This window comes from Pelophylax lessonae (genome assembly GCF_965119305.1).
Source record: "Pelophylax lessonae genome assembly, chromosome: 4".
NCBI lineage: Eukaryota > Metazoa > Chordata > Amphibia > Anura > Ranidae > Pelophylax > Pelophylax lessonae.
In genome coordinates this window covers 305,236,619-305,261,424 of record NC_138771.1, presented here as the reverse complement: position 1 = coordinate 305,261,424, position 24,806 = coordinate 305,236,619, and the positions used below count along the sequence as shown (strand labels likewise).

At 39.9% G+C, this 24,806-nt stretch overlaps 1 protein-coding gene across 3 annotated transcripts in view; it reads left to right on the top strand.

Annotated features, from left to right (window-relative positions):
* The window catches only part of ANO4 (anoctamin 4), a 339,157-nt gene that overhangs the window by 283,588 nt on the left and 30,763 nt on the right, over positions 1-24,806 (top strand). For all 3 annotated transcript variants that reach the window (XM_082254744.1, XM_082254745.1, XM_082254746.1), the window contains 10 exons: positions 5,116-5,212; positions 9,513-9,573; positions 10,235-10,317; positions 12,010-12,150; positions 16,490-16,654; positions 16,993-17,029; positions 18,725-18,836; positions 21,979-22,036; positions 22,168-22,265; positions 24,052-24,194. In XM_082254744.1, coding sequence (XP_082110870.1) covers positions 5,116-5,212; positions 9,513-9,573; positions 10,235-10,317; positions 12,010-12,150; positions 16,490-16,654; positions 16,993-17,029; positions 18,725-18,836; positions 21,979-22,036; positions 22,168-22,265; positions 24,052-24,194 — 995 coding nt within the window. The remainder of the gene's footprint in view (positions 1-5,115; positions 5,213-9,512; positions 9,574-10,234; positions 10,318-12,009; positions 12,151-16,489; positions 16,655-16,992; positions 17,030-18,724; positions 18,837-21,978; positions 22,037-22,167; positions 22,266-24,051; positions 24,195-24,806) is intronic.

The following is a 24,806-nucleotide window of genomic DNA, read 5'->3' as shown; positions in this document are numbered from 1 at the left end:
TTGCTTCATCTCCACGGTGATCATGTAAAATACCTCATTATATTTACTCATTTCGATGGCATAAAAGCTTACAGTTTAACCTCTGTTGAACTACACTTTGATGTATTAGCTTTGCACTCATGACTCAGCAAGGTGCTCTCTTCATTTCTAGTATAAGAAGCAGTGGGTGGTTGGATTACAACAGTTTCTTTTCATTTCATACTGAAGCAGTTATGTGCCCATTGTACTTCATGTAGTAATTGAGGAAAAATAGAGCAAGCCATGTATAGCACACTGCACTTTTGTGCATATCCTGATGTGATCACAAAAGAACCCTTTGTGTGATGTGAGCTCAATTAGATTTAATTCAGCTTTTAAACCCTTCAGGATAAGGGTTTACCTTCCTTCTTTTTAAATAATAATTAATGTTTTAAACATTTACCTAAACTGCAATCCTTCTTCATATCACTTTAACGCCATGTCCTGCATACCAGAAGAAATTTCACTTTTAGTTAACAGTGTAAGTGCAAACACTGTTTGCTGAGCTGAGATGAGGCAGGCAGTAGGAGTAAATTATAACTTCTGCTGCATTTCCAGTATTTCTTCTGAAAGCTTTATCTATCCAGCCCTGGGTATATTCTTAGGTAGGCAAATGGAGCTCAGGGCAGGTATAGCTAAAGCAGAACTTCACTTTTTTTTTATCAACATTTACTATTTTTAATCCTCATGCTGCTACCATTAGTAAATAGATAAGAAAGTACAGTATATTACCAAAAGTATTGGGATGCCTACCTTTATAAGCACATGAACTTTAATGGCATCCTAGTCTTAGTCTGTAGGGTTCAGCATTGAGTTGGCTCACCCTTTGCAGCTATAACAGCTTCAACTCTCCTGGGAAGGCTGTCCACAAGGTTTAGGATTGTGTCTATGGGAATGTTTGACCATTCTTCTAGAAGTGGATTTGTGAGGTCAGGCACTGATGTGGACAAGAAGGCCTGGCTTACAGTCTCTGCTCTAATTCATCCCAAAGGTGTTCTATGGGGTTAAGGACAAGACTCTGTGCAGGCCAGTCAAATTCCTCCACCCCAAATTCTCTCATTATTGTCTATACTGTATGTACCTTGCTTTGTGCACTGGTCCAAATGATTTGGTGGAGGGGGGATTATGGTGTGGGGTTGTTTTTCAGGGGTTGGGCTTGGTCCCTTAGTTTCAGTGAAAGGAACTTTTAAGTCGTCAGCATACCAAGACATTTTGGACAATTTCATGCTCCCAACTTTGTGGAAACAGTTTGGGGATGGCCCTTTCCTGTTCCAACATGACTGCGCACCAGTGCACAAACAAGGTTCATAAAGACATGGATGAGCGAGTTTGGGGTGGAGGAACTTAACCTTCCTAGCGGTATTCCCGAGTGTGGCTCGGGGGTTAAATTTCAGAGCCAAAAGCGGTAACCCCGAGCCACACTCGGGGTACCGCCAGAAGCATCGCTGGATCCTGTAAAAGAGGCTTCTTACCTTGTCACCGGGATCCAGCGATGTGTCTCTGCGGTGTCTCGCGGCGGATCTTCCTCCCAATCGTCTCCGTGCCCCGGCTTCCGTCTCCTGCGACGTGACGTTCGCAGGGGGTTGGAACCGGCGGCAAATTCAAATGTAAAAACACACCAAACACACTGATTCAATACAAAATAAAATAAATTCACATTACATTGCCCCCAGTGCCCTTTCCTGCAGTTTTAATGTACTTTTTATGTAAATATACATATATATATATATATATATATATATATACACACATACATATATACATATATATATATATATATATACGTAATTCTTCTGAATGAGCAGCCCAAACCAACTGTATACATTATATATATATATATATATATATATAATATATGTATACAGTGGGTACGGAAAGTATTCAGACCCCCTTAAATTTTTCACTCTTTGTTATATTGCAGCCATTTGCTAAAATCATTTAAGTTCATTCTTCTTCCTCATTAATGTACACATAGCACCCCATACTGACAGAAAAACACAGAATTGTTGACATTGTTGCAGATTTATTAAAAAAGAAAAACTGAAATATCACATGGTCCTAAGTATTCAGACCCTTTGCTCAGTATTTAGTAGAAGCCCCCTTTTGATCTAATACAGCCAGGAGTCTTTTTGGGAAAGATGCAACAAGTCTTTCACACCTGGATTTGGGGATCCTCTGCCATTCCTCCTTGCATATCCTCTCCAGTTCTGTCAGGTTGGATGGTAAACGTTGGTGGACAGCCATTTTTAGGTCTCTCCAGAGATGCTCAATTGGGTTTAAGTCAGGGCTCTGGCTGGGCCATTCAAGAACAGTCACGGAGTTGTTGTGAAGCCACTCCTTCGTTATTTTAGCTGTGTGCTTAGGGTCATTGTCTTGTTGGAAGGTAAACCTTCGGCCCATTCTGAGGTCCAGAGCACTCTGGAGAAGGTTTTTGTCCAGGATATCCCTGTACTTGGCCGCATTCATCTTTCCCTCAATTGCAACCAGTCGTCCTGTCCCTGCAGCTGAAAAACACCCCCACAGCATGATACTGCCACCACCATGCTTCACTGTTGGGACTGTATTGGACAGGTGATGAGCAGTGCCTGGTTTTCTCCACACATACCGCTTAGAATTAAGGCCAAAAAGTTCTATTTTGGTCTCATCAGACCAGAGAATCCTATTTCTCACCATCTTGGAGTCCTTTAGGTGTTTTTTAGCAAACTCCATGCGGGCTTTCATGTGTCTTACACTGAGGAGAGGCTTCCGTCGGGCCACTCTGCCATAAAGCCCCGACTGGTGGAGGGCTGCAGTGATGGTTGACTTTCTACAACTTTCTCCCATCTCCTGACTGCATCTCTGGAGCTCAGCCACAGTGATCTTTGGGTTCTTCTTTACCTCTCTCACCAAGGCTCTTCTCCCCCGATAGCTCAGTTTGGCCGGACGGCCAGCTCTAGGAAGGGTTCTGGTCGTCCCAAACGTCTTCCATTTGAGGATTATGGAGGCCACTGTGCTGTAAGGAACCTTAAGTGAAGCAGAAATCTTTTTGTAACCTTGGCCAGATCTGTGCCTTGCCACAATTCTGTCTCTGAGCTCTTCAGGCAGTTCCTTTGACCTCATGATTCTCAATTGCTCTGACATGCATTGTGATCTGGAAGGTCTTATATAGACAGGTGTGTGGCTTTCCTAATCAAGTCCAATCAGTATAATCAAACACAGCTGGACTCAAATGAAGGTGTAGAACCATCTCAAGGATGATCAGAAGAAATTGAAAGCACCTGAGTTAAATATATGAGTGTCACAGCAAAGGGTCTGAATACTTAGGACCATGTGATATTTCAGTTTTTCTTTTTTAATAAATCTGCAACAATGTCAACAATTCTGTGTTTTTCTGTCAGTATGGGGTGCTATGTGTACATTCATGAGGAAGAAGAATGAACTTAAATGATTTTAGAAAATGGCTGCAATATAACAAAGAGTGAAAAATGTAAGGGGGTCTGAATACTTTCCGTACCCACTGTACATAATATATGTATACATACATATATATATAATATATATAATAAATGTATACAGTTAGTTTGGGCAGCTCATTCACAAGAATTACATGCAAAATAATGGTACCGCTTTCAGCACCTAAAATCCAAAAGAATCATATCGCCAGGGAGGTTAACTGGCCTGCACAGAGTCCTGACTTCAACCAGATAAAACACCTTTGGGATGAATTAGAACAGAGACTGCGAGCCAGGCCTTCTTGTCCACATCAGTGCCTGACCTCACAAATACACTTCTGGAAGAATGGTCAAACATTCCCATAGGCACACTCCTAAACCTTGTGGACAGCCTTCCCAGAAGAGTTGAAGCTGTTATATCTGCAAAAGTTGGGCCAACGCAATATTGAACCTATGGACTAAGACTGGGATGCCTATAAAGTTAATTTGCATGTAAAGGCAGGCGTCCCAATACTTTTGGTAATATAGTGCATTTCATATTTACTTGTTTTAAACTATTATTTTACATTTCTTCAGTTACTTCCAGGTTTTCAGGCCTTGAGAAATGATGTCATACATCCCAGGAGTATTCAGGAGGGGAGGTGGGTGTTTCACAGCTGAGCACACCCTTATGTCTGCATGCCTGAGCTAAGGGCGGATGTATTCCAGGAAATAAATGCTACATGAACCATCTGCCCTTACCGAAGATGGCTATGGCAAGAAATGCTAGTGGGTTTTTTTCAAAGTAATTTCTCAGAATAAAGCATGGAAACATGGATGAATGGGAGAGTTTGAATAATAAAAAATAAATTAAATAACCTATTTATATTTAACGCTATTTATAAATAATTTAAAGCTGGCTTTGCAACAAAATGAGTAAAGTAAATCTCCTGCGCTTTGAGAAAATATGACGGAGGGAAGGGCGATACTTCAGACACAGGTGGAAAAAGCCTATGGTCTTGCTGCCCCCTCAGGATCAAGGGTATCCAGAATCAACTGAGAAAAAGACAAAAAAGAAGGGGCGCACCAACCTAGTGCATTACCACTAAAACCATTTATTAAAATTTGAAAAGTATGTAGTATACTCACAAAACAGGTGTAAATGTGCACACATTAACATCATGTACTCTATATAAATTCTCCAAGGAAGCCAAGGTCCCACATGAAGCTGAATGGCATGCAGTGTGCCGTATGGGGCTGCTGTGGCTGGGCTGATGCATTTCAGGGGCGAGCCCCCTTCCTCAAAGCTAGAAAATTTGCTGGCTCTGAGGAAGGGGGCTCGCCCCTGAAACGCATCAGCACAGCCACAGCAGCCCCATACGGCACACTGCATGCCATTCAGCTTCGTGTGGGACCTTGGCTTCCTTGGAGAATTTATATACATGATGTTGATGTGTGTACATTCACACCTGTTTTGTGAGTATACTACATACTTTTCAAATTTTAATCAATGGTTTTAGTGGTAATGCACTAGGTCGTGCGCCCCTTCTTTTTTGTCCTTTGCAACAAAATGCATTTTATTGGAAAAGCAAATCCATGTTATCTGACTAAAAATATTATTTACTTTTTATAACCTTGCTTTCTAATGTATAACAATGACTATAGTGTCATGTTTTTTGTGTTACAGCAGAGAAATCTGTGAAGCCACAAATATTACTATGTGTCCACTGTGTGATAAATATTGCCCCTTTATGAAGTTATCAGACAGCTGTGTCTACGCCAAGGTAATATGCGTTTTTCTATGTAACTCAAAATATGTATATGTGTAAATTAGGCATGATGGTTACCTCTGATACATTTCAACACTGTTCTAGATTAAAATATAACTAGCTGCCTAGTTTCCGAGTATATAAATGTTTTCTCCAGGTACTCGTGTAGCTCCACTGATGAACTTTAAATCAATATGCACTATAGATCGCTATACAGTGGGTACGAAAAGTATTCAGACCCCCTTAAATTTTTCACTCTTTGTTATATTGCAGCTATTTGCTAAAATAATTTAGGTTCATTCTTCTTCCTCATGAATGTACACATAGCACCCCATACTGACAGAAAAACACAGAATTGTTGACATTGTTGCAGATTTATTAAAAAAGAAAAACTGAAATATCACATGGTCCTAAGTATTCAGACCCTTTGCTCAGTATTTAGTAGAAGCCCCCTTTTGATCTAATACAGCCAGGAGTCTTTTTGGGAAAGATGCAACAAGTCTTTCACACCTGGATCTGGGGATCCTCTGCCATTCCTCCTTGCAGATCCTCTACAGTTCTGTCAGGTTGGATGGTAAATGTTGGTGGACAGCCATTTTTAGGTCTCTCCAGAGATGCTCAATTGGGTTTAAGTCAGGGCTCTGGCTGGGCCATTCAAGAACAGTCACGGAGTTGTTGTGAAGCCACTCCTTCGTTATTTTAGCTGTGTGCTTAGGGTCATTGTCTTGTTGGAAGGTAAACCTTCGGCCCAGTCTGAGGTCCAGAGCACTCTGGAGAAGGTTTTTGTCCAGGATATCCCTGTACTTGGCCGCATTCATCTTTCCCTCGATTGCAACCAGTCGTCCTGTCCCTGCAGCTGAAAAACACCCCCACAGCATGATGCTGCCACCACCATGCTTCACTATTGGGACTGTATTGGACAGGGGATGAGCAGTGCCTGGTTTTCTCCACACATACCGCTTAGAATTAAGGCCAAAAAGTTCTACTTTGGTCTCATCAGACCAGAGAATCTTATTTCTCACCATCTTGGAGTCCTTCAGGTGTTTTTTTAGCAAACTCCATGCAGGCTTTCATGTGTCTTACACTGAGGAGAGGCTTCCGTCGGGCCACTCTGCCATAAAGCCCCGACTGGTGGAGGGCTGCAGTGATGGTTGACTTTCTACAACTTTCTCCCATCTCCTGACTGCATCTCTGGAGCTCAGCCACAGTGATCTTTGGGTTCTTCTTTACCTCTCTCACCAAAGCTCTTCTCCCCCGATAGCTCAGTTTGGCCAGACGGCCAGCTCTAGGAAGGGTTCTGGTCATCCCAAACGTCTTCCATTTGAGGATTATGGAGGCCACTGTGCTCTTAGGAACCTTAAGTGCAGCAGAAATCTTTTTGTAACCTTGGCCAGATCTGTGCCTTGCCACAATTCTGTCTCTGAGCTCTTCAGGCAGTTCCTTTGACCTCATGATTCTCATTTGCTCTGACATGCATTGTGATCTGGAAGGTCTTATATAGACAGGTGTGTGGCTTTCCTAATCAAGTCCAATCAGTATAATAAAACACAGCTGGACTCAAATGAAGGTGTAGAACCATCTCAAGGATGATCAGAAGAAATGGAAAGCACCTGAGTTAAATATATGAGTGTCACAGCAAAGGGTCTGAATACTTAGGACCATGTGATATTTCAGTTTTTCTTTTTTAATAAATCTGCAACAATGTCAACAATTCTGTGTTTTTCCATCAATATGGGGAACTGTGTGTACATTCATGAGGAAGAAGAATGAACTTAAATGATTTTAGCAAATGGCTGCAATATAACAAAGAGTGAGAAATTTAAGGGGGTCTGAATACTTTTTGTACCCACTGTATATTTAATACAAGGTCTGCCCCGAGCACATAGGAGAAAGGGCACATGATAGGGTGGGCTGAAAGGTAGAACAAGGGTTAAGAACGGGTCTGGAATGGTTTAAGGATATGATGTAGGGAGCAGGGAAGAAGTGCTCATAGTTTAGAGAAACCTCAAGAAGGGACAGACAGTGCAGTGAGCAATTCGGCCCACCCGACCACCCACCCTCTTAGGTAAAGTATCGATATGGCTACTATGATTGACAGTACGTAGGTTTGGAGAACTGATTTACGCAAAGAGAATGGCAGACTTGTGGAGCATATTGCACTTTTGTCACAGTATTGGTGGGTCCTTGATGGTGCCGAAAAAGAAGGATTGTTGGTAATGTTTGGACAAGTTGTTTAACTATAATGGTCACAAATATGTATGATTATGTGGTGTTCACGAAGGAAATACTTACTAAGGTTTATTCCAGGTGAATAATGGTATAACAATTACTGGTATGTACTCACTGGGCCGGTTGTAGATGGCTAGTGGTCGGTAGGGGTTTACAAAAAAACAGAATATTCCAGGTGAATAATGGTGTAAAAATGATTGGTGTGTACCCACCGGGCTGGTTGCAGATGGCTGGTAGCCGTTACAGGTTTACAACAGAACACATTATTGGATGGCACTGTCAAACACCTGGTATTAAAGGTTGTATCAGACAACTTGATGTTTTTGAAGAATTGGTGTCTAAATCATATTATTGTTATTATCTTGTTACTTAATAAAATATTGTGGCCATATTACTCCAATGGAAATAATTTGTGTCATATTGTATTATTTATAACATTTAATGTGTTTGGTTTTAATGTTCAATTTCACCCTGCCCCCTCAGCCCTACCCAGGTCATGGCACTGTATGAATAAATTTGGGAAGTTTCATGCTGAAACTTAAAGACTATGTAATAAAAATTTGTGAGCCAAGAAAATGTGCACAAATTGGGCTTGATTTATTGATTTTTAACATTAACTTGTGGTTACTTTAAAGATGTCAATTCCCTTGCACATGGTTATTTGACTTGAATACTTTACTGTCATCCACACGTTAGAGGGTCAGGCCCTTTGAGTCTGTATATGACTGCCCAGATCTGAAGTGTCACTGTCATTGCCAAGTATTTAAATGTTGTAATAACCACTTAAGCTCCGGAGGATTTGGCTGCTCAAAGACCAGGGCCTATTTTGCGATTCGGCACTGCGTGACTTTAATGGACAATTGTGCGGTTGTGCAACGCTGTACCAAAATGAAATTTACGTCCTTTTTTTCCCACAGAGCTTTCTTTTGGCGGTATTTGATCACCTGTGCGATTTTTACACCAGGGAGAATGACAGACGGCTTTGTTTACATTAGCCGCCTGCCTTTCTCCCTCTCCAGCGGGAGATCGCGAGTGACCAGCGGACATCGGAGCCGCCGGTCAATCGCGCGGTGATGGCAGTGAACGAGCGGGGGCGGGAGCGCGTCTCCGGTGGCGCGCCCTCGCCCCCTATTGGCTCGCGAGCGAGTGACGTACCAATACGTCACTTCGCCCAGGAGGGGCTGACCGCCGCAGTATGTGTACTTGCGGCGGTTGGCAAGTGGTTAAAGGGTAACTCCACTTTTATGGGGGAAAAAAATCAGCAAATAAAGAAAAAACAATACAGCGTATACAATTGTGACATAAATCTTATTGTAATTAAATGTTATTTAAAAATTACCTTTCCTTTTCAATCTGCAGCTGTTGTAATGTTCTGAAAAGGCAATAAAATATGGCTACCTGGAGGTGTTCTGTACACAGAATGTGTACTGACCACACCTCAGAAAAATCATTTCCTGCTTGTGTGATTGGCTCGCCATATTTCCCAGAAGTCTGCCTAAGATACAAGTCAGATTTCTGGCATCCCCTGTAACAAAAATATAATTTTTGGTGAGATACTCCCAATAGGAACACGTCTAAAGGGATGCAGGCCCAGCAGATTTCCTCATTAGAGCCCTGCAGCAGCCACAGCTGATAGATAATTATAAAACCACTCCAATTAGACCCACTCAGCACAGAGGCACAAGGGAACAAACAATGATTTCTTCAGAATACCAAAAGGTAGGAATCTACAACAAAGTTTGTTAAAATCTGTGCAATGTACAGAGATCACCCACAGGGGAATGCTTTTTTTCTCAGCAAAAGTGGAGTTATGCTTTAACATACAAGTGACATGTTTGACATAGAGACAAGTCAGTAACATTATTGCTGTTTATTGTAGGCTAGACTTGAAATCATACATCAGCAGTTGCAGACAGACATACATATGAAGCATGCTCCAGTGATATCAGCAAGTCTTACGACATTGTAGAAAACCTTGGGACCAGCTTGTTCCGTTATGTCAAAAAGGATCCTTACCTGTTTTATGACAAAGGATCCTAACCTAAAATAATATAAGCTTCAGAGTGATCTCCTTTTTATGTTTTAGGTAACCCATCTTTTTGATAATGGAGCAACTGTCTTCTTTGCAGTGTTCATGGCAGTTTGGGGTAAGTTTTATTCATCAAGGTAATCCTAGTTACATAATATGAAAAACTGTGATGCTGTTGAAAAAAAAAAACACATCTGTAAATTTTGCCTTATTACAACATAATATTCATATCTAAATAATGCTGAACACAATATTGCTACTGTATGTGTCTGAATCTTTCCTTGTGGTAGGTTTCTGTAATTCTCTGCTCACTAGGATTCAGACTTAGAGAAGGTGAGCCACCGTTTAACCAATTCCCTTGAGTTCAGACTTACCATAAATAAATTGTGCAATTTTTTAGAAACATCTCACTTCGTAATCAAAAGTAGCATATTTTACCTTTTACCACAAGTCTGTTTTTGTTCCTTGACCTTCCATTTTAAATAATGGTGCTATAGAATAACAGTATAGATTAGGTCATGACCTTTAAATGGATCATTCCTTCCACCCACTTGCCTGGTGTAGGATCTCAATAATATAAAAAGGCCTTTCCATCTTCTTGTCTTTTTGTTTCCACTAGGGATGACGGGGTTGGGCTAAGACCCTCAGACACCATATATGCTGTCGGATTCTCTATACAATTTAGCTTAGAAAAAAAAGCACAGCTTGAAATATAAGGCGTATATATTTTTGTGTTCTTATATTGTCCTAAATTAATATGATTATATTTTGCATTTTAGCAACTGTTTTTCTGGAGTTTTGGAAACGAAGAAGAGCGGTGATTGCCTATGATTGGGATTTAATAGACTGGGAAGAAGAAGAGGTAAAGTGTACCGGTTTTACTAGCAGACAGGCTATTGTACATCTACAATATGTGATATAAGACACAGAATTTTCAAATGAAAATCAATGAAATGTTACTGCAAACATACACATAAGATGTTGCCCAGTAAATGTATCAATGAGCATTCAAACCTAGAAAATTCCAATATTTTACTGTATCAGTCCATAAGAGTAAAGTGTATTGGTAGCTCCTCCTCATGTATCATATTATTCAGATTCAAAATACTTTATTGATCCCAAATGTAAATTATTAAACCACCATTATTAAAACATAAATGTTTTTTTATAGTCTTTTGCAAGGTAAATAAAGCATGCTACCTACCTATTGACAGGAAATGAAGGAAAAGTACACATAATGTTTTTGTTGGAGTCCCATTTTAAAAGAAACCAAAAAGTATGTTATGAAAATGTTACTTGCCTGGCAGTTCAGTTTGAATTTGAGTGTAATCAAAAGTGTATTTAAAACCATAAGCACACAATTGTGTATACAGTATGTATAGTACATGTTATAATTAAAATTTGCTCTATATATCCACCAATTAAAATGTGGACAAATACTTTTTTAATTTCTCTTCATATTTTGTCACACGATCTGCATGCAGTTATTCAGTAAGTGCATATGAAATATGTAGGCGGAAGTCATTTTCAACATGTGACATGTCATTCACACATCACATCACATTATCAATGCAGTGTTTTGTTTCCTTTGCCCTGGTCTGCATAGAGCCCATAGGTGCTATGGCAGTCATGTGACCTATTCTTAATGTAAGGAACATTATGTTACTAAAAACATAATAAATCAATCCTTAATTTTATTTATTTAGAACCAGTATAAAGAATAAAAAAGCCCCAGGATCGTGTGAAGTGGCTCAGTGTTTCTGATTGTCAATGAAGCTCCTCCTATTTTCTCCCCTGTTTATCCGGCCTATGAGACCATGGAGTGGCGTTTATGGTAATTGCATTGATAAACAGAGGAGCAATAGGGAAGTGTCATTCAATAACCCTGAGCTTCACCACATGACATACAGGAAAGTCAAATGGGGGAGATACATAGTTTACAGCTCATTCATTGAACATGGTGCATGCATGCACAGAGTGGAAACAGAGAGCACTGGGAATTGCAAATGAAGATGGTGATGATGGTAATGACCATGGTTAAGCCCTTTTTTGGGGTGAAAAGTATTTAAGCAGGAGGTGGACAGACAAAACTATATGTTGTGAATCCTCTATTTATTATAGTAAAGCTGATTTTAAATTGGTGCTGGCATCAGTCTGTTGATTTCTACGTGGCTTTAAATGCCTCAGTTCAATCAAGCCACACCAATCAGAATTCACTCTACTGCCATCAGACCGCTGCAAAATGGATTTTAATTGTTTGCAATGGGTTACTGCACTGGAAAAGATGTTGCAGTGCCCCGCCCAGCAAGGTACAGTATATTTACGCATCACTGCCCTCCTACTCCACTGGAGTCTTTGCTCCATTGCTCTAATGGAGCAGGGCTTCCAGGTATAGGAAAGCATGTGACTCCTCTATATGAAAGTATTTGGATTGAGAAGAACGGTGTTATTGGGAAATGTTATTTTCTAGGAACCATTATTTTCTCTACTGATTTTTTTCTTTATATTATACAAATAGAAAATCTTAATTTTTCTTTTATCCCTTCAAATCCAGGAAGAGGTTCGTCCTCAATTTGAAGCCAAATACTCCAAAAAAGAGCGGCTAAACCCAATATCAGGAAAGCCGGAGCCTTACCAAGCCTTTACAGATAAATGCAGCAGACTAGTCGTTTCTGCTTCTGGAATATTTTTTATGGTTTGTTATTTTTATGATATATGTTCTTTTAGAAGAAATAAAGATACTGGCATAGAAGAAAAATATGCATAATATAGTTTTATAACACAAAAAGAGATACAGAATGTGTATAAAAGTTAACCTATCAAATCAGCAAATACTCCAGCTGATCTAGAAAGCAAAACATAACCAAGCTTGTTGTGATAAGATTTATATGTATTTATTTAGCTTGTTTATGTATTTAGACTAACCACTTGCCGACCAGCAGCAGGTTGGTTCTATTGCGCGAAACAACGTACCTGTACATTGTCTCCTGCAATAGCCAGAGGAGGCGCACGCACGCCCCTGGAGGCACGATTGCATGCTGATTGGCCACAAGGGAAACCAACCAGCGGGTCCGGCAGACGCAATGTCCGCCAGCCACCCGCGATCGGTCCTGCTAAGAAGGAACAGGATCTCTGTGTTTATGCAGGTAATTCACCCCCCATACAGTTAGAAAGCATACCCTAGGGACACACCTAACCCTTTGATCACCCCTGATGTGAACCCTTTCCTGCCAGTGTCATTAGTACAGTAACAGTGCCTATTTTTATCACTGATTACTGTAATAATGTCACTGGTTCCCAAAAAAGTGTCAGTTAGAGATCTGATTGGTCCGCCAAAATGTCGCAGTCCCGCTAAAAATCGTTGATCGCCGCCATTACCAGTAAAAAGTAAATAAATAAATAAAAACATCCCATTGTTTGTAGACGTAATAACTTTTGCGCAAACAAATCAATATATGCTTATTGGGATTTTTTCTACCAAAAATATGTAGCAGAATACATATTGGCCTAAATTGATGAAGAAATTAGATTTTTTAAATTTTTGTATTGGATACATTTTATAGCAGAAAGTAAAAACTACTGTTTTTTTTTTCAACATTGTCTGACTTTTTTTTGTTTTAGCGCAAAAAATAAAAACAGCAGTGGTGATCAAATACCACCAAAAGAGCTCTATTTGTGGGGGAAAAGGACATCAATTTTATTTGGGTACAGCCTTTCACGTTTGCGCAATTGTCAGTTAAAGTAACGCAGTGCCGAAATAGCATAAAATAGACTGGTCATTAAGGGGGCAAAACCTTTCAGTCCAGAAGTGGTTAAAGAAAACCTAGATTTGTTGCTGACCTCTACTTTTAAATGTAGCAATATTTCCAGGCCTTGAGCCTGAGGTGGGTCTGCCATTGTTGCCGGAAACACTTCCAACACATTTAAGTTGAAAACTCAAGCGTGAGAACTGACACATGACCATTCCTGCATCTTTAGTTTGTGTTGTTTATTTTATAATGGGGATGGGAGAAGGGAATGAGTGGGATACTCTGGCTCAACTAGGTTCAACTGGGACACTTTGTAGAAAAATGCCTATTAGCGCTGTCCTGAAGCCAGCTGAAAGCCGACCAATGCTTCCTGAGGCTTTTAGATACTTGTTCTGCTGAAAGTGCTGAAACTTTGATTTTAACACCTTCGTTAACTCAGAAGATCCAGGACTGTAATGATCCTTGACTCTTGACACTCTGTATAGCTCAAAAAGTTCTGTGTATGACTCCCTCCAGCCCTTGTAACTGCTTGTACTGCTGCAACTCTTAACACTGCACACTTAACTCTTCAGGGCCCAACCCTCTTCACTTTCAGGGTCCTTTCACTAGGCAACCCACTTTACACTTTAGGGTCCTCTCACTAGGCAACCCCCTTTACACTTGCAGGCTCTAGGATCCCTGGGACCTTCACCGGAGTGGTCCCCTCTACACTAGGCAGACCCCAGGGGCAATTCACAGTACTCACAACCTTGGAAGGCTTTCCTGGAACTGAACCCCTCTTCCTCCACTGGTCCTGGGCACACCGGATCCTCTCTGCAGCTCATCTCTCCCTTCTGGATACTCAGGCAGCCACCCAAGACACCCGATCCTTCTGACAGGAGGAGAGACAGCCGTACTCTCCCTCCTGGGACTCTGCTTCCCGCCAAAGACGCTGCGTCATGCGTTCCCAACAGACTAATATTTCCTTCCAGAATCCGTTGCTGTAGAATCTACCTTCCGGGGTAGATACAAGCCCAAATGGGCCACTGATTGGATTTCCTCCAATGCCCAATGAGAATCCACTCACAGAGCCAGTGGGGAGACTCCCCTCTCAGTAACCACACCTGGGAGTCATGACAGCCCAGCTGAAATCATGGCCCTGCTGTCAGGCAGACAAGGCCCACTATACTTTTACCTAGTACCTGTAGGGTGCTACATAAACATTCTAGTTTCATGCATCAGCAGTCAGGCTGAATCAAAGATATTAGTGCTTTCTGCGGTATTTTTGGGTGCATGGCAGCCCTGGATTAGCTTTGTTAAGAGAAAAACAAGTTCAGCTACAGGGCTTTCTAATGCGTTGTTGTATTGTACTTGATTGGACTGTTCGACTGCTGGAGGTACAGATTGATGTTTCCTCAGACTTGAGTATTTATGTGTACAAAGAGTCATCTATTTTAAACTTTCAAGACTTTCCTGACAGTTAGTAGAAACAGTACATCCAATGTATTTCAGGGGATTAGAGTTTTCAGGTATCTTAATTTTAGATTTGCTGTATGCTGTGGAACTGTTGTGGGTCTGCTAGGTAGGCTCTGTGCTGGGTTTACCAAAATGTTATATATATATTTTTTTTTTTTTCATTTTTTAATACCACATGGGAGAAAAAACAGTCACTCTGGAAAACCCAAAATCTAGGACAGAGCCTCCCGACTAGTCTTACAGCATAGTCAACATCTAACTTTAAAGGAAAAGATCACCTTTTGTAATATGGTACATGTTACACTCATATTCAGGGTGTAATATGGTACGAATGGACAAGCTCCAGCACCTCCCCGGTTCCCTGATCTGACAGCTAGCCCCCCGCTAGCTGTCACAATTTTAAAAACATCTGGCCGGATGGGGCTCCGCCCACCCACTCAGCCGAGTCACAGTGCCCTGTGAATGGAAAACTACAAGCTCTGGAAGCCTTTGCCGCTGTCAGCTTACAGTTTTCAATGAACTACAATGGCTCTATGAAGCGCTGTGATAGTTCTCTCTTCCTGACAGATTGTATCTGCTTGCTCATACAAGATGTATGGGCACACAGATACACTGGCAGATCTGCTGGAGACCTGTATATCACCATCTGTCTGCTGATCGCTGGCGCAATGCTTTGCAGGCTCCAAATAAGAAATAATAAATGCACTAAAACACATTGACTGTACTGTTCCTATTAGTTGTCAATAACATTTAGGACAAAACGTTTCATGCATATGACTCTTCACTCAAGGCTTTTCTCACCACATAAAACACAAAGAATCCCCGCTTGAACAACTGACAAATATTTGAAAGCCGCTAGCACATTTGTTGGTCACAAATATAAACAATAAAACGCATAAAATGCAGCTCTTATCATGAGGGGAATATAGTGTAAATCAAGTCCATCATCCTAAAAAAAGTAACAGCAAGAGATAACACAAGATTCAAAATATGGAGATAATGGATAGCACATATGGAGTCCTATGTCTTTGAAAGGAAATAGTAGTTAGAAAGGAAATATAGATCCAGACTGGAGACCAATACCTTTACCACCACCACCACACACAGCCTCTTACCAGACATAGTTGACCTCTTGTTACAGAGGGTCAAGAATGCATGTATATGGTTCTAGGCAACCTTCAGGATGGCTCCCTTTATCTGGTATCCCATCAATAAGGTTCCAAATCTTAGCGCCACGCCAACAAAATACCTCCCATAAGCACACTTAGGTTCGCAATATGTGTCTCTCAATAAAACAAAAATATGCTTCTCATAGAATATTATGTGTAAACATCCTTTAATTAGAGGTAAAAAAAAAAAAAAAAAAGCCACTCACATAGTATTCAGTTCAAAACAGCGTTCAAAGTGCATGTGTTGATTTTCTAATCCAAAAAAATGGCCACGCTCCGCTTAGTTCCTGGTACTGTGATGACGTCATACACCAGGTTCCACCCTACAGGTTTTGTTATAAGAAAGACAACATTAGGGGCGTTTCTCACCAGATACACATTAGTACTTTCTAAGTCACTGAACTATAACAAGCATGTGGATCAGGAGTTCTAACTTCACTCTGATATCCCTAAATGCTTGTTCCAAGACAATGACTCAAAGTGCAGCCAGGCAACTAGCTTTTTTCAGAAGGATAGCAGCAATAGCAGCTAGTAATATTAATATGATATAGGTTCTAGTAAATAAAAATTGTATTTTTGATGTCATAAGTCGTATTGCTTTTCTAATGGTATTACAGAGTATATTGTTTCTAACAGCTGCTTTCTTCTTCTTGCTTTTTAGATTTGTGTGGTAATTGCTGCTGTTTTCGGCATTGTAATATATCGTGTTGTGACTGTCAGTACATTTGCTGCCTTTAAATGGGCCTTAATCAGGAATAATTCTCAGGTTGCTACCACAGGGACTGCAGTGTGTATCAACTTTTGCATCATTATGCTACTGAATGTGGTAAGATGCTATTTATAACTTTATAGTACTTGATTTGTCTGTGAGCTGAAACATGAGAGCTTCCTGGATGTGAAATGATGGGACTGAGTCTCAAGCAGCCTGGGAACTTACAGAAAATCAATGCTTTTAAATAATTATGTGTTCTCGTATTTAATTAGATAATGCCTGTAATAAGTCAAATTACTCAAAATAATGGGAACATTCAAAATCTAAAAGTGTATTTATAGATTCTATTTTTTTATTTAAATTATTATTTTGTGATCTTTGCTGTTGATAAAGTTAAAAATAGCTATGCTATAACTTGCGGCTAAAACTTTCTTCTTGGACCTATTTTGCAGCTCTATGAAAAAGTTGCACTCTTCCTCACTAACCTTGGTAAGTGTAATACCACATTTCATTGTTTTCTTCTGCTCTTTTCTCTTCATATTTGTAAAGTTATTCAAAAGCTTAATTTAGAACCCTTATAAACCACATTGCATGGGTCTCCAAGCCACTTCCTATTTCCTTTTTTCCTATTCCATAGCAAATGTGTCTTTTTTTTTTTTTCTTTCTTATTTTTATTAAAAATTATCACCATCAATTGTTGGGTTGTGTGCACATTCCGCACAGCAAAAAGGGGGTTTTAGCAAAATCTAAGATATACAGCACCATGACTGTTAATGACAGCAGTTCAATGCTATAGCCTTTAGAGCAGGGGCAGGAAACCTTTGAGAGGTGGAGATCTACCTGAACAACATGGAAGAGATCAAAGATCACTTGGGTTTGGCCCTTTTTTTAATTAACTAGTAAGGGCCTTAACAAAAAAGTAAGGATGGCATAAGGAACTCTTAGAAAACTGTAGTAAAACACGTCACTGTAAAAATATAGCCTTAGCCTACCTTAAAAGTTAGCTTCAGTAAGAAACTCGCATTCACTTTCATTCACTATGTTTTCATGTTTAGAGAGTAATTGGTCACCCACAAGTCTAATACAGAAGTCCATCATGAAAGTAGAACAATTGGTACTCCAGGCTGATTTGCTTGACTAGTTTTAGGCCTGTCTGTCTGCTCTAAAGTCTGGCCCAACTGGCAGGGTTGAGTTCTTGCCAGAGAAAGTAGTAAGTAGGGCAGAGTACAGGGGTCAGTAGTATGTTAGGCAGAGTACAGGGGTTATAAGTATGTAGAGCTGTGTACTGAGGTCAGTAGTATGTAGGGCAGTGTATAGGGGTCAGTAGTGTGTAGGGCAGTGTAGTATATAGGGCAGTACCCAGAGGTCAGTAGTATGTAGATCAGTTTACATGGGTCAGTATTATGTAGAGCAGTGTACAGAGGTCAATAGGATGTAGAGCAGTGTACAAAGATCAGTAGTATGTAGGGTAATGCGCAGAGGTCAGTAATATGCCAGTAATATGTACGGCAATACACAGTAAGTCAGTAGTATGTTGAACAGTGTACAGAGGTTAGTAGTATGTAGGGCAGTGTACAAATGTCAGTAGTATGTAGGGTCAGTATTATGTACAGCAGTGTTTAGAGGTCAGTAGTATGTGGAGCAGTGTACAGAGGTCAGTAGTATATAGGGTAGTTTACAATGGTCAGTAGTATGTAAGGCAGTGTACAGAAGTCAGTAGTATGTAGGGCAGTAGACAGAGGGAAGTAGTATGTAGAACAGTGTACAGAGGTCAGTAGTATGTAAGGCAGTGTGCAGAGGCCAGTAACATGTTGAACAATGTACAGACATCAGTAGTATGTAGGGAAGTGTATAGAGGTCAGTAGTATGTAGGGCAGTGTACAGGGGTAAGTATTATGTAGAGCAGTGTGTCAGTAGTATGTAGGGTAGTGTACAGGGGTAAGTTAGATGTAGGACAAAGCACAGAGGTCAGTAGGATGTAGAGAAGTGTACAGAGGTCAGTAGCAGAATAACAACCCGTAATGTAAGAAAACCCTCATGTCATTTCTGCTCTTGTCAGTTTCTCAATATTGAACATATAGTAGAAAACTCCTTACCAAGAAGTTACACATTAGTTTGTTGATTACTTGAGATCTAAGTGAAAATGGTTAAAATCTACAGTTGTGCACATGTTTTTGCCCACAGAACAGCCACGTACTGAATCAGAATGGGAGAACAGCTTTACTTTGAAAATGTTTCTTTTTCAGTTTGTCAATCTGAACAGTTCGACCTTTTACATAGCATTCTTCCTTGGAAGGTAAGGCCATTCCTTGTAAGTTTTCCTTTAAAATATAGAAGTCTGGAAACCTCTGGGCATGGTAGTGGTGTTGGGTTCTGGCATCTTACACATTTTATCAAAAAGTCCTTGCTTTAAATATTGAAAGTTCTGCACTGCATTTGTCACAGATTATATGGATCTGATGTTAGCATAAAACACATTGATCTCATTGAACACCATAGAAGAATGTCTTACACACAACAATTATAACTAATTTTCTTCAATATATACATTTATATTGCAAGTGAACCAAGCAGTGTTGGAGTTTCATTATATGAAATGATTCTTTGAGAGTGTACAGAATTAACAGACTATTGCTAATAGGAATGACAGTAATTGAGATTAAATTGCTTTAATTCCTAATTCCTTATTGCATTTATGTGTTTGTTCATAGAGGCATGTCAGACTTTTACAGGAATCTGAATACATTTTAATACACTATAAATCATACATGTGTCTTCTTTGGTTAAGTGGCCTAGCTATTAACAGTATAGGTATAGTTTCTGTTGGTGACTGGCTAATTTTAAATTGTTTGTTCTGTCCTTCATCTATGTATATAATAAAGATGACCTAGAACTCCATCCTACAACCAGAAAACAGGAGCTTTCAAACTTGTTTCTAATTTACAATAAAGTCTGAACTTTAGTCCGCACAGACAGTCAATCCCCCCATGTTGTGCAGTTATGCCTATATTTTTAGGATCCCCCAACTCAGCCCAGTAGATTGTTTTAAGAAAGAGCTGGATGCATTCCTAAATGTACAAAATATAATTGGATATTTACATTTATAGGTAATAACACCAAGGATTTTTTCCCCCACTGGGGCAAATTGGACCATGCTTTATTTGGGTTTTTCGTCATTCTCTAGATAGATAAATACATTTATTATAATTAACGGCACTCTCCAGAAGAAGTGCTAAAGCGCAAAACATGTAGAGAACCCTGTAGTTTCTAAGTGAATACACCGCCACCACTGGAACTACACTACCAAAGCCTGTACTACCACATGACTCTAGTCAGAGAGAATGGCTTCTATTTGTTTTCAGCACTTTGTCAAAATCTGTGGTATGGTGGAGTTCACTTATGACTCCATGAGTCAATTTCGTTGCATATGTTTGTGAATTAGAATTTTAAGATGTTTTGAAATAAAATGTATATTTTTTTTACGACATAGTTTACGACATAGTGTCATAATGTTGTGCCGATAAAGTCCAATTTTTGAAATATTTTTCTAGTTCTACATACAGAGTAAGTCAAATCTGATATAGCAGAGTCACTGGTCCTCAGAAACATGACTCTAAGTGTCCTTGGTAGTTTTAATGGTAAACAAAAGCTCAGGCTGCCAAATGCAGCAATTTTTTGTTGCCCCCGGAGAGCGTGCCACAAATTCAATGTCACCCAATCAATAGATTTGAGGGATGGATGGTAGGCGTACTGGAGAGCATTTTATTATGTTTAGCTCACACACCCTTAATGCCAAGCTTTCTAAATTCATCAATATTTTAATCTGTGGTTTCACAATCTAACAACCAGCAAAAATAAAGTGGTGTTTTTTAAATGCCAAATATGATAAAGTTCATAGATATATTTTTGTTAGGAAGTCTAATATGTCTTTTGGGTTTTTGGACCTTATAAATTACTCTGTAAATTTTTCTAACTATAAATTAAAGTAGCCATATGTTCTAAAGGTAACTCCATTATGGTAGGAGTTAGGGATTATGAATAAGACTGGGCTCTGGAAGTTCATTCTTATTTAAAATAAACAGATTTACAAATGACTGTTTATGACAGGGCACTTTTTGACAGGGCCTTATCAGCAGGACTAAGGTTTGTCAAATGTGTCAACTGCTCTGAATGCCTGACACAGCCATGAGATTTAAATCTCGACCATCCAATTCAGGAATAAATGAGGGTGGCGCAATGTGTAGTACTTCTCCCCCATTCCCCCCACTGTAAGATTTCATCTTTCAGTCTTGGTAAAACCAGCTGAGGTAGTGGGCACATATGCATAAAATGCAAATATTACCAATGGTATTGCTATTATTATTGATATTTTTATTAATATTATTATTATTGATGATAATTATGATAATAATCATATAATAATAATAATAATAATAATAATAATATATATAAGGATATATAAGGATATATTAGGCAGCAACCATTGAGCTTCATATGAAATGGAGAAATACATTGAACAGTAAAATGCATCTCAAAGCTAGCAAAAACCTTTGCAGTGGAACTGTATTTAAAAAGCGAAAATTTGATATGATAAAGGGAACATTTAGAAATGGTAACTGTGCCTAAGCAGTATTAACGTTTGTCTGTAATTCATTCTCAATTATAGTAATGCACTTCTTGGCATATGAGGGTGCCTAGGTGCTCTCCCGTGGCTACAGATTTATAGCTGTATATCTGCAGTGGGAGGTCTAAGGCACTGCTATCTTCTACTGCTGGTCTCAGGAGAATTGAAGTGAGATTTAGTGATGTTGCTGCTGTGCTGCTCACTGTTGTTCTTGCTGAAGTCTCTAACATGAGGAAGTAAAAGCCCTTTCTCTACCAAAATGGCCACCCCCACAAAGACACAGTGCAGAGCAAGGCACAAGGCATAGTAGGTCAGTAATGGGCAAAAGATCAGCTATAGAGAGACCACAAACACTGCTGGTGACAATTCCTTTGGTCTCTGTCAACCTTTTTTGGACACAGCTTCCAGAGTTCAGTTCCTCTTTAGGTTCTCAAGTACTGAAACATATCTATTTTTATATCTATGAATATATATAGGTGGATTTTTGCCTGTACTTCACATTTACTGGTCCATACAGGTTCTGTAATACAATAGAATATATTCACGTTCATGAAAAAAAATAAACCACCAGGCAGCCTTTATAAGAAGATAATAACCCAACCACACATTTTAAATAGAAAAGTCTTAGGGTCTGGGCAGCTACCTGGAAATCTTGTGTCAAATTTCACCCCTACAGATAATGTTTACCATGATTAATCTGTTGCTTGAAAAGATTATTTGCAGTTTACACATTGATACGTTCATTTTAAATAGTTCCATAGAATAAACCTGTACTTCACTATTCAGTTATGCATGTACAATTCTTTCCTTAAAGGTTTACTGGAAGGCCGGGTGCTTATTTAAGGATTATCAACAGATGGAGGCTGGAAGAGGTTAGTGTTTTTACCAAGCTGAGCCTTTATCTTTGCAGTTTAGTGAATGTAGCATAGCTAAAATACTCATGCTTTGTGAAAACAAAACAAGAAAGCTATGTAAATTATATTCTTTTCCTATGTATCTGTAGTGTCACCCCAGTGGATGCCTTATTGATTTATGCATGCAGATGGGCATAATAATGGCACTGAAGCAAACATGGAATAACTTCATGGAACTTGGCTACCCGTAAGTAAATGTAAAGAAGTTATAGCTGTTACACATGTATTAATTAAGAATAGGGAACTGCAGTACAGTAACATATAAGAACCAGATTATTCTTTATTCCAGCGAGATGGGCTTTAAGGTTTCTGGTTGCTTTCTATTTGTTAATTTCAGGGCTTTTTTTCAGCGGGAACGTGGTGGAACTCTGTTCCGCCACCTCCAGCTCTGATCCTCTGCTTCCCACTCACCACTCTCACTTTTGTTTTTATAAGTGACAGCCTACTTCCCCCAGCAGTTCACACGGATTTCACCCTGTCCTTTACTCAGGGCAGGGACCAGGGAGATACAGGAGCCCACAGTGTGGTTATGAGCAGGTGGGGGGAGTCGCATGGTAGGCAGCACCCTCTAAATGATCCTCATCTGTTACCTGATGGATGCTCGCTGGATGATCTTCCTACAGGTGAGAGAGGTGGAGCCGACAGTGTTCAAGAGGTACTAGAGCCAGCTGGCTGCTTCAGCAATAAAAGTAAGACACATGCTGAACCTTGCATTGTATATGTAGCGCAGCCCCAAACTCTGCATCTTATACATAGCACAACCCTGAACTCTTCCCTGAACTCTGCATCTTATAAACAACACAGCCCTGAACTCTGCATTTTATACAAAGCACAACCATAGACTCTGCACCCTATGCGTAGTGCAGTCCTAGTTCCTGCACTGTACTCTATGCATATTGCAGCCTTGAACCCTGCATTCTATACATAGCGCAGTCCTGAACATTACAATCTACACATAGCACACCTTTATACCCTGCGCTCTGTTGGTGGCAAAATCCTGGACCCGTCATTCTATACATAGCGCAGCCCTGAATCGTACAATCTATACATAGAGCAGCCCTGAACCCTGCACTGTATGCATAGTGCAGTTCTGAACTCTGCGCTCTATGCTTAGCACAGCCTTGGACTTGAATTCTATACATAGCGCAGCCCTGAACCTCATAATCTATACAGAGCACAGCCTTGAACCCTTCACTCTATGCATAGAGCAGCCATTAACCCTGCACTCTGTATATAGCGCAGCCCTGAACCCGGCATTGTATGCATAGCACAGCCCTTAACCCTGCACACTATTCATACAGCAGCCCTGAACCCTGCACTGTATGTATGCATAACGCAGCCCTGAACTCTGCACTATATGCATACCGCAGCTTTGATCCCTGCACTCTATAAATAGCGTGGCCTTGAACTCTGCAATGTATGCATAGCTCTGCCCTGAATCCTGCACTCTGCATAGCACAGCCCTGAACTCTGCATTCAATACATGAAGCAGCCCTGAACCCTGCCCTCTATGCATAGCGCAACCCTGGACCCTGTGCATATTGCACTCCAGAACTGTACATAAAACAGCCCTGGACCCTGCACTCTGTACATAGTGCATCCCTGAGCCCTGCATTCTGTACATATCATATGACACTCCTGAACCCTGCACTTGGTACATAGCGCACCCCTGAGCCCTGCATTCTGATCATAGCAAATTCCTTAACCTTGCACTCTGTACAAAGCGTATCCCTGAACTCTGGACTCTGTACGTAGTGCACTGGTATTTATTGGCCTATTTAAAACCCACTCCGCTCTGCAATTTGACCACCCCAATCATGCGGGTTTGGGGGTTGGCGTTGTTGAGTTCCTGCACCTATTCTTTGAGGAAAAAAAACCTGGGTTACTGTACTTTGTATTGCCTTACCAAATACATATAATGTTGATCATTTTATTTTGCTGTAAGTAATCTTTTTTATTTGGTAATAATCTAGGTTGATTCAGAATTGGTGGACTCGTAGAAGATTAAGACAGGAGCATGGTGCTCATGGGAAAGCTAGCTTTCCACAATGGGAGAAAGATTACAACTTGCAGCCCATCAATGCTTATGGATTATTTGAAGAATACCTTGAAATGAGTAAGTTCTGTTATTTTTCTACTCACGATATGGTGGTCTCGTATTGCAACTCATGAAACAATTTCAAGTCCACGTGTAATTGTAAAATACGATACAAAGAATCTTGTTTTTATGCTACTGTAAAATGTTTTGATTATATTTTTGGTAACAGTCTTAATACTGTTTGTAGCACCTACCTTCAAACTTTACAGGACCAATGGGGCCACTCTGTGGTTTACTGATGTTTTCACAGGAACCAATTTATCATATGAACACAAAATGGGGAACATTCTTAAGTGCAAAAACATATATAATAAAGGTGCCTAAAACATAAATTAGCATGTGGTAAATGCCTCTTCATTTATTAAAAAAAAAAAAAAAGAGTATAGCTTTCTAAATCATAAAAGGACAATTATAAATCACCTTTAAACATGCTCATGTTAAATCATAGTTATAAGGTTTCTGATGTGTCTAGAAGTGCCATAAGCAGATGATTTAGGAAGAATATTAACGAAAGAAAGCATTTATTTTTATAAATGTTTGTGTGTGCTGTATCACAAAACCTCTTTTTTTAAGAAATACATTTTCTTTGGTGTGGTAGCACAATGGCAGGGTTACTTTCACACCTCGGCA